The 10809-nt window shown below is 46.1% G+C and overlaps 1 protein-coding gene across 1 annotated transcript in view; it reads left to right on the forward strand.

Annotated features, from left to right (window-relative positions):
• nusap1 (nucleolar and spindle associated protein 1) overlaps window positions 1-8622 on the forward strand; it is a 32997-nt gene extending 24375 nt beyond the window's left edge. The window contains exons 11-12 of the mRNA XM_070878660.1: window positions 3450-3564; window positions 6088-8622. Coding sequence (XP_070734761.1) covers window positions 3450-3564; window positions 6088-6175 — 203 coding nt within the window. The 3' untranslated portion in view covers window positions 6176-8622. The remainder of the gene's footprint in view (window positions 1-3449; window positions 3565-6087) is intronic.
• The last annotated feature ends 2187 nt before the right edge of the window (window positions 8623-10809 follow it).

Here is a 10809-nt window from a genome sequence, read left to right on the forward strand (position 1 = left end):
GGGGTTGCGGCACCCCACTAGTTACTGATTGCCAACCAGAGAATGAACCATTTATCCCGACTCTGTTTTCTGTTAGTTAGCGAATCCTCTATCCATGCTAATATATTACCCCCAACCCCGTGAACATTTATCTTATGCAGTAACCTTTTTATGTGGCACCTTGTCAAATGTGTTCTGGAAGTCCAAATACACTACATCTACTGGTTCCCCTTTATCCACCCTGTTTGATACATCCTCAAAGAATTCCAGCAAATTTGTCAAACGTGACTTCCCCTTCATAAATCCATGCTGACTCTGCTGGACCGAATTTTGCTTTTCCAAATGTCCTGCTACTACTTCTTTAATAATGGACTCCAACATTTTCCCAACCACAGATGTTCGGCTAACTGGTCTATAGTTTCCTGCTTTTTGTCTGCCCCCTTTTTTAAATAGGGACGTTACATTTGCAGTTTTCCAATCTGCTGGGACCTCCCCAGAATCCAGGGAATTTTGGTAAATTACAACCAATGCATCCACAATCCCTGCTGCTACTTCTCAAGACCCCAGGGGATTTATCTGTCTTTAGTCCCATTATTTTGCTGAGTGCCACCACCTTAGTGATTGTGTTAAGCTCCTCGCACCCCCTCCCCCCTTATAGCCCCTTGACTATCCACTGTTGGAATATTGTAAAGACTGATGCAAAATATTTGTTCAGAGTATCTGCCATCTCCATGTTCCCCATTACTAATTATCCGGTCTTGTCCTCTAAGGGACCAACATTTACTCTAGCCACTCTTTTCATTTTTTTTCCCCCTATAGAAACTCTTGCTATCTAATTTTTATATTTTGTGTTAGTTTACTTTCATAGTCTATCTTGCCTTTCTTAATCATTTAAGTGTTGTATACAGTTCGAGCATAACCCGCCCCCCGCTCTTGCCTTTATTAGCCAAGGCATGGAATACAAGTATTCCATATGCATTCTTAACAATCTTATTTACCTGTCCTGCTGCCTTTAAGGATCTGTGGACATGCACTCCAAGGTCCCTCTGTTCCTCCACCCCTCTCCGTATCCTCCCATTTATTGTGTATTCACTTGCCTTGTTGCCCCTCCCCAAATGCATTACCCCACACAAATTCGCAGGTGTCAGCAACCTCTGGTCCATCAACCAAGTGGCCATTCTTCACGTACAACTAGACGGTGCATGTCAACATATGGTTCTCCCACAGTAACCTTGTCCCATCCCAGCCCTGACTTCACTCCATGCCCACGTGCACTTTTCACTAGCTGCTGTCACTGGACTGGGGTCCTTCCCACCCTAAAGGGCTGTGAGATCCTAGGTCTGTTCATGGCAAGAAGCTTGCCAGTGCTTTGTGGTGGGGGGGATGCATGCTTTTAACTGTAACCTCTAGTAACTCTGAAATACATTTAGGGGAGGGAGGAATCTCTAAGCTGAGTCTTTTGCTGCCTGACAGGAACAGAGAATGGCCATGAATATCCCCAACCTAAACCATGGTGGAGCCTTGTGTGTGCAAGGGACAAAGCTGATGCATTTGTGAGCATCTTCAGTTCAAAGTGCCAAGTGGATGGTCCCACTCGGCCTCTTCCTGAAGTCCCATCCATCATAGATACCAGTGTCCAGCCAATTCGGGTCATTCCATGTGACATTGAGACTGAGCACATTGGACACAGCAAAGGCTATGGGCCCTGACCACCTGCTGTTGTGCTGAAGATCTGCACCAGAGCTGACCCCTCCCCAGCCAAGCTGTTCCAGTACAGCTATGACACTATCTACTCAATTAAATGAAAAATTGCTCAAGTATGTCCTATCCATAAAAAAACAAGATAAATCTAACCACAATCTGCCTCCTCGCAACCTTCAGTGAAGTGATGGAAGGAGCTGTCAACACTGCCGCAAGCAGCACTTTGCTCACTGACATTCACCTTTGGGTCTCACTAGAACCACTCAGCTCTGTGGGATAGCATAATGCACACCAGCCATAACCGACCTAACGTGGTGTCTGTGCCCAATCATGGTTGGAAAGCAGTGAGCTGAACTATATGTTCCCAATAGAAGGAGTGGTGGCGACTCAACTCCTCCCCACATCATGGGGCCAAGTTTCGGCCTGAGTTGCTCCTGTTTTTTTTTTTGGAGCAACTGGTTTAGAATAGAGTATCTTTAGAAATTTGAATTCTCGGCATTTAGTTTGCTCCAGTTCTAGTCAGTTAGAACCGTTTCACTTTGGAACAGAATTTCTTTTTCAAAAGGGGACGTGTCCGGCCACTTACGCCTGTTTTCAAAGTTTAGGCAGTGAAAACTTACCCCAAATTAACTTAGAATGGAGTAAGTGAAGATTTTTGTACGTTCGAAAAAACCTTGTCTACACTTTAGAAAATCAGGCGTAGGTTACAAATGGGGAGGGGGGGGGGGGTTTAAAGGGAAGTTTACAAACATTAAACACTTCAGTTTTACAAATAAAGAGCCATCATCAATAATAAATGATAAATACATCAAGAAATCAACCAATAAATCAATCAAAAAAAATTAATTAAAATTTTTTTTTTTTTTTTAAATCAATAAATACAACATTTTCTACTTGCCGACTGCAGCACCGGGAGTCCTCCAACAGTGTGCTGGGACGGCCCCCACCCCCAGTGTGTCTCTGTCAGTGTCTCTATCTCTCTGTCTGTGTGCGTGTTTTTCTCACACTCTGTCAGTGTCTGTGTTTCTGACAGTGGGGGGAGGGAAGGAGAGGGGGGTGGGGGGAGAGGGAAGGTGGGGGGGAGAGAAGGAGAGGGGGGGTGGGGGGGAAGGAAGGGGAGAGAGAGCGGGGAGGGGGGGAAGGAAGGGGAGAGAGAGCAGGGGAAGGGGAGAGAGGGGGGAAGGGGAGGGGAAGGGAGAGAGGGAGTCTTCGCCGGGGGGAGGGGGTGGGAGGAGCCTTATGCACGCAGCCCCAGTGAGGCCATTCGGCCAGGGCTGCGTGCTTCGGGCCCCTCCCACACAGTTTTGGGTGCCTGGAGCTACTGCACATGCTCCACCTCCCACAGCTCGTGCTGCGCCGCGCCCAGCTCCCAGCTCCCAGCTCCAGAGCTCCTCCAGGGAGCCAGAGAATAATTACGGTTTTTTTTTAGGCGTACTTTCTGGTGCGAAAAACGGGCGTCCAGGTCCGGCGCGGCCCGAAACTTGGGCCCCATGTTTCTGTGTTCTGGAGACATGGTCACATTGGCAGAAGATTGAGTGCAGGTTATCCACCTGCCTGAATGGGCCAGATTTGAAATGGCAGGGTGGGGATTAGAAAAATGACCTTGCTGAGACCAAAGGAGTCCCTATATGTGGAATGTGATGGTGTTCTATTAATTGATGCCGGGGGTTCACGATTAACTGTGTCTTCAAGTGGAGTCGCAGTCCAAGCTAAACTGTTCTCAATCACCACTGATTTGCTCTACCTAATAACTCATTTTTCTTTTGTAGGGAAGCTGAAAGCTTGGGAGGCCTCGAAAGAGAATAAGGTGGCTGAAAATAAGTCGCTGGAGACGAGTGCCTATGCTCACCAAAAAGATCATAAGCAGCCACAGTTACAGACCAGGTGAGGGTTTGCTGTGTTAGGTCTCCAATCCGTGTACCAATGTTGATATGCTGCTTATTGAATCTGGTAAACTAGGTATGTGGACCCTTGGCTTTTATCTTTCCGATGAGTATTGTTTTTGAGGTCGGGATCGGTGTTGGTGTGGAAACAAACTCGGAAGTGCACAGGACAGAATAATACATGAATTTCACCCCTCGGCTGGGGCTTCTCCGAGAAATGAGTGAAAAGATTCTGTGCGTATATAGAAATAGCAGGTTGCTGATATCCGGCTCATCAGCAGGGAACCTGCCCTGCAGGGAGAGTCCTGGAGTGCTCACTTACCTGAGACCGTCTGGAGAAATAAGGGAGAGAAAATGTATTGGTTTTAAGAGTAGACTTCACTGATTCAGTGCTTCGGCTGGTAGTGAGCTGGGTAATGATTCATGTCTGTTGTATCCACCAATTGCCCCAGAGTAGCTGCACATAGCAGTTTAACAAGTTTTTCAGTAGCACTGTCAGTTGGTCCCTTTTAATATTGGCCTGGAATTTGCAGTCAGTGTTCGCCGTGACGAAGTTGGTTTTCAGACAGGTAGTTAAATGGATGGTGTATAGTGGGACTCCCCCAGTGCAAGCTGCAGTGATGTCAACAAGCTATATCTCAGCAGCCAATCAAAATGCACAATTCTCGCACCATGGACAAGGAAATGGTTAAGGTCTCAAATTCTATCTTTTTACAAATGTTAGTGAGCAAAGATTGGGGTGCTCTCATGGGGAAAGGCAAACCTAAAATAAAGATGGACAAACTTTGTTTCTTGATTTTAATTTTTATTAAAATGGATACATTTTGATACAGCACAAAATTTAAATGAGTTCCAAAACCTTTGTTCAGCAGTCAATACACTGTTTAAAACCCCAGTTACACCTAATCCCTTTGGGCCTAACTTTTAATAGGAAATTTAACAGCAGTATTACTGCGGAAGAGCCGAAGTTTTCATTATTTGAGAGATTTCACTGATTGCCAGCTCTTTGGGGGTGGGGTCGGTCCACCTCTAACATCGCCCGTCTCCACCCCTGCCTCAACTCAGTCACTGCTGGAACCCACATCCATGCCTTTGTTACCTCTAGACTCGACTATTCCAAAGCACTCCTGGCTGGCCCCCCACATTCTACCCTACGTAAACTTGAGGTCATCCAAAACTCAGTTGCCCGTGTCCTAACTCTCACCAAATCCCACTCACCCATCACCCCCTGTGCTCTCTGACCTACATTGGCTCCCAGTTAAGCAACACCTCGATTTCAAAATTCTCATCCTTGTTTACATATCCCTCTATGGCCTCACCCCTCTCCATCTCTGAAATCTCCTTCTGCCTCACAACCCCCTGAGATGTCTGCGCTCCTCTAATTCTGCCCTCCTGAGCATCCCTGATTATAATCGCTCAACCATTGGTGGTCGTGCCTTCTGTTGCCGAGGCCCCAAGCTCTGGAACTCCCTCCCTAAACCTCTTTCCTCCTTCAAGTCGCTCCTTAAATCCTACCTCTGACCAAGCTTTTGGTCATCTGAGCTCATTTCTTCTTGTGTGACTCTGTCATTTATTTGTTTTGTGTTATAACACTGCTGTGAAGTGCCTTGGGAAGTTTAATTACATTAAATTCACTATATAATTACAGGTTGAACCTCCCTTATCCAGAACTATTCCTGGCCACCAAGTGGCACATGTGCAGAACTCCGACCTGAACAAATTAAAGTCCTTCCTCGCTGCCAGCTCCTGCAATCGCTGGCCTCACCCCGCAATTCATCCCCCCCCCCCAATCTCTCTGCCCACTCCTAGCCCCAAGCCAGCCAGCCCTGATATCCCCTTGCTCGGTACCTATACCATCCAATTTAACATGACCACCCCTCGTCCGGAAGAATCCCTGATCCGGCACAGGACAGGTCCAGAGGGTTCCGGATAACAGAGGTTCAACCTGTGTAGGTGGTTGTTGTCGGAGCTGTGAATGACAGCCCACAGCTCCAGGATTTCCGCGTTGGGCTGCGCACGTGCTAACTCCTGAAGTTGTGGACTGCTGCCGAGCGCTGCCAGTTCGCCGTCATCGGGGCTGCACATTCCAGGCCATTCTCTTCGCTTAGTTACAGGTTTGAAACCTTTTGTTTTAGCTCAGCACTGAGGGGATTCCTTTTGGTGATTGATTCCCTTCCCCCTTCTGCCAGCAGGTGTTGGCTGCTTGCCAATTGTGCAATTCCATGGGTGGTTACTGTTCAAAAGCCTGAGTCTTCTCACGTATGGGCCTAGACTGTGTGGTGGCAGGCTATTCAATTGAGAGAGGCATCATAGCTGCGCACGGGGTTCGTTGGATAATGATCAGGATGTGATCCCCCCCCCCAGCCCAGGGTCTCTGAGACGCATTGTACCATCTCTAGTGCAGTGGGGTGTCTTGGCTGAGCCACTGTGGCCTGTATGGCTTGGCCTGCTGATTTTGCTGCAATGTAGCTCTGATGGCTGGTGTTTCCCTGTGGGGATTTTAACCCAAGTTGTTTTGCCACAGGATGAGTCGACGAGAGAAGTTTGTGGAAGAACGGAAGGAGAGAAAGAACCACGCGATGGGAGCAAGGCGGGGTCTGGTCCTGGCATGAAGGAACCCCGTGTTCAGCGCTGCCCACTATATACGTGTAATGGTCGCATATTCCCATTTTTTTTAAAACTCTAGCTTTTTGCTCTGTATATATAGCACTGTCCACTCCACACTTTGGCTCATGTAATTTCAGCTTTAAAACTGAATATATTTTGCAGTTAAATGTGTCCTGCTGAAGCAGCTCAAAGTGAGGCTGTCTTGCCATAGTTTCCTTATACTGTAGTGAATATCACTGTTGGAATCCTCTGGTATTCAAGTGTTATGTTTGGTTTTATTTGTCTTAAATTCTGAGTGCTTAGCCTTGTATCAAATAATGGATGGTATGGGATGTGGCAGTGTGTCACTACTCCATGCAGGAGGCCCTGGTGACATGCCTTTTACTGGGGTAGAATGGAAAGGGCTGTACTGTACCTGGGTGTGTATAACACTGGCCAGCAGTGATTCCAACCCTCCAGCAATGACATCCCTCACCTTCGTGAGCGGCTCAGTCAAGGTACGTCCTTGCTCAAAGATCTGACTTGTAGCTTCCTGTCTCTGTCCAATTACCAGCTTTTAACTGTTTACTTTCTACCTTTTTTGAAGACCTTGAACTGTCTCCAACAGAGGTGTGCAGAAAAGCCCCTTCAAACTCTAACTGGCAGTGCATTAATTGAAGCACTTCTCTGCTTAACCGAGTGGAATCCGTCTCATTCCTGTTTTTGTATATTTGCCTCTTTACTGCCAGTCTTTCCATCCTTTTTGAAGCTTTAATCGCTTCACAAAGTCCCGTTTCTTTAAAACTGGTTATGTTTATAATGTGCAAAAAGATTAATTTGCCTCCCAAGTAACTGTAGTGAACCCTGTAGTCTTGCTGCTTTTATTTTTTTTCAAAAATATTAGAAGCTGGGGCTAGGAGGTGGAAAGGTGGAGGGAGAGGGGATGGGGCAGTGGGTTAGATGCTGATTTTCACCTCTGGGGCAGCCTAGGGCAAGAAAATGTAAACTCACTGCTCCTCAGGCGGGGCAGGGAACAGGGTTCAGGAATTATCCAGCAGACTGATACTTAAAAAGTACTACGCTGTGAATTAAAGCTCAAGTCCAAAAGGTGAATGTGGCTGATTGTAGCATTTATAGTAACATTCTGTGGCTTGTATTGAGGTAACTTTTAACCAGTTTTATGGTAAAGGTTCTTTGCATCATTTGTTAAGCTGCAAGTGTGCTGCCTGAGGTGCACAGAGGGCCCATCAACATCTGGGTTGGGAAGGAGGTCTGGTATGGTTTTGGATATACCAGCATTCTTTTGCTTTTACTACAGATTTTCAGCACTGAAGTAATGATTTAGTTACTTTTGGGATTGTCCATAGACTCATGCAGCCCCAAACAGTCTGGAATTCATTTTGCTTAAAAAATTTTACTGTGCCACAGAAAATCCTCTGGGCTCGGTTAGAACTGGAACCCCACAAGGAAACTGTTAACCTTGCCTGATCTGAATTGTGTTCTATTGTAGCAGTTTGCCACTTCTTTGTATATACTGTCTGTCCTGTCCGTGTTCGATTGCAGCCCTTGCAGTTGCTTCCTTGCTGTTTTTAAAGCTTTCTGCAGAAAGCTGAAATTAATGTTTTTAATAAATTGTAGCGATGCCTTTCCTAAAGGGAACTGTGTCAGTTAAGGTACTTTGTGCACCCCTTTAATCCACTCTTTCACTGTCTTCAGTCCCCGTTCCTATACAGAACTGAGCTGTTCAAGGGGCACTGTCAGCTGTAGCACTCTCTATTCTATCCAGGCAGCTGGCTGGAACCTGAGCTGCTGTGGGCGTGTTTACAGCTGTGTTTTCTTTAATATTCTGTTGGAATGGTGCCCTACTAGACATCAAACTTGCCGATGTTTTAGTGGATTTTTACCGCAAAGCCACTTTGTGCATGAACTATAAACAGAAAATGTTGGAAATACTCTCCACCGATGAGGCCTGATCTGCTGAGTATTTCCAGCATGTTCTATTAACGTTTCCGATTTCCAGCATCTCTGGTAATCGTGCCTTTCACTTTCGGTATGTGAGCTATTGAAAGCTGCCCCTATCTGTAGGCCCCGGTAATGGAAAATTGTCCGGGTTCCCAATCCTGGTTGTGTGGATGTCTGGTGAGGAACAGGTTGGGCTTGTTGGTGATGCCCCCCACTGTTGAATGAATGTCCTGCCAAAGCTCAACAGTGTGAGCTCGCACCTGTGACAATGTAACCCAGTATAAATAGCAGCTCCAGGGGAGGAAGCGAGGGAAACCAGACAACTGGAAGTGCCGATTATGGGGAAAGTACAATAACTTTGAAGTTCCTCCTCAGTTCACTTCTCCCTTTTGACAACTTTTTTTTTAAATGCCTGCCTCAGCTGTTCATGCATTGTAATTAAAGCCTTTGAGTAGTTTTGATTTTGTAAGGATAGAATGAAAATTGTTAAAATAAAACTTCCTTTGCTAATTGTGAGAGCTGGATTCCTTCATTGATTACACTCTCTTCCTCAATCCCATCTCTTGCAACAACAGCACAGGATTGCACACTCAATGTCCAGCTTCTTTGTTAACCAACAACATTATTATGTAACTAAATGCTCACTTTCCTGGCAGCTGCCACCATTCCTTCATTTTGTTGCAGTGCATAAGCTGTAACTTTTTCAACCAGAAAGGAAACTGTATCGAACTTGAGGGATGGAGTATAAAAGTAGGGAAGTCTTGCTACAACTGTAGAGGGCATTGGTGACACCACACCTGGATCACTGCATACAATTTTGGTCTCTTTATTTAAGGAGGGATATATTTACATTGGAGGCAATTTCTTCACCCAGAGGGTGGTGGGGGTCTGGAGCTCACTACCTGAAAGGGTGGTAGAGGCAGAAACCCTCACCACATTTAAAAAGTATTTGGATGTGTCATGTATCTTACATTATTATATATAACTGTATCCTAACATGACTAATAAGATATGACCTATAACCACCAGCATACCTTACCACCGGGGGTGCACTTGCAAGAGACAGGTATATAAGGGCAGGTCTCAGGCAAGTGCAGCATTCCAGAGCTGTGAAATAAAGGTGCAGGTCCAGAGTGACCTTGACTTCACTACATGCCTTGTGTGAATCTGTACTGAGGGGACAGGACTTTACAGGATGTGCACTTGAAGAGCCGTAACCTACAGGGCTATGGACCAAGAGCTGGAAAGTGGGATTAGGCTGGGTAGCTCTTTGTCGATGGGCTGAAATGGCCTCCGTCCGTACTGTAAATGTCTATGGGCTGGAATTTGATCAGCCTTTCCGCTGCGTTTTTCGACTGTTTTCCTCGTTTTCAGTGGGACTTAATCAATGTTCTGCCAGCAGTTTCTGAATGCCGCTGGAGAGCAGACCGCCGGTGTGTAACACTGGAAAAAAAAGAAAAGAAAAAAAAAATGCTTCCGCCCGAGTTTGATGGTGGGAGGGTAAAAACCGCCGTGGAGAAACCAGCCAGAGCAGCCCTTCGATCGGCGGTAGGTATGAAACCCCCACAAAAAAGATAGTTTTTGTTTATAAATTCTTTTGCAGCAATTCACTGGAAAAGGGTCCTGTGAATGTCCCCCCCTCCATAGGCCCAACTTGTAGCCTCGGACTAAATTTAATGAGGATCGCGTTTTCCGGCGAGAATCCACGTGCATCGCCGATCTTTCCCACCGGGCGCATTTTTTTGATTGATTTTCCATCGATCTTAATTGAATAATCATAGTGGTTTTTTTGGGCGGTAATCTGGTGGTGGTTTTTTTCAAAATCCAGCCCTATGATTCTTATCCAAAGCACATGAAACCTAGCTAAAAAGACAACTAAAACAAACTGCAATCAATAGTGCATCATTGGCTGTAAAGCACTTTAGGGTGTCTGGGGTTGTGAAATGTGCTATATAGATGCAAGTCCATCGTCAACTGTCTTCTCCCTGTGGCAGAAGAGCTCCTCCCAGAGTCGCAATGCTGATTCCGCCCACTAAGGGGCACAGTGGACATAATCTTCACTGTATGACAAATTCAAGAGAAATGCAGGGAACAACACCAACCTCTATACATAAGCACCTTTGACCTAACAAAGGCCTTTGACACCGTCAACCGTGAGGCATTATGGAGCGTACTCTTCAAATTTGGCTGTCCTCAAAAATTTGTCACCATCCTCCGCTTGCTTCATGATAAAATGCAAGCCGTGATCCTGAGCAACGGATCCACCACAGACCCATTTGCCATTAAATAGCGCTATGAACATAGTAAGAGGTCCCAAGGCACCTTTCAGGAGTGTTATAAAGTAAAGTTTGACATCGAGCCACATAAGGAGATACTGGTGCAAATGAGAGGTAGGTTTTAAGGAGCATCTTAAAGAAGGAAAGAGGTGGAGAGGTTCAGGAAGGGAATTCCAGAGCTTAGAGCCTTGGTGGATTGATTAAAATCAGGGATGCTCAAGAGGCCAGAATTGCAGGAGCGCAGATATATTAGAGGGTTGTACGGCTGGAGGAGTTTACGGAGATAAGGTGGGGTGAGGCCATGGAGAGATTTGAAAAGTGGATGTCGGACAAGCAGTCTGATGATTTAGAGCCAGTATAGGGGTCGAGAGAGGTGGTGGTGAGGTAGAGCTGGGTGTCATCAGCGTACATATGGAAACTAA

Source organism: Pristiophorus japonicus, chromosome 4 (genome assembly GCF_044704955.1).
Source record: "Pristiophorus japonicus isolate sPriJap1 chromosome 4, sPriJap1.hap1, whole genome shotgun sequence".
Lineage (NCBI taxonomy): Eukaryota > Metazoa > Chordata > Chondrichthyes > Pristiophoridae > Pristiophorus > Pristiophorus japonicus.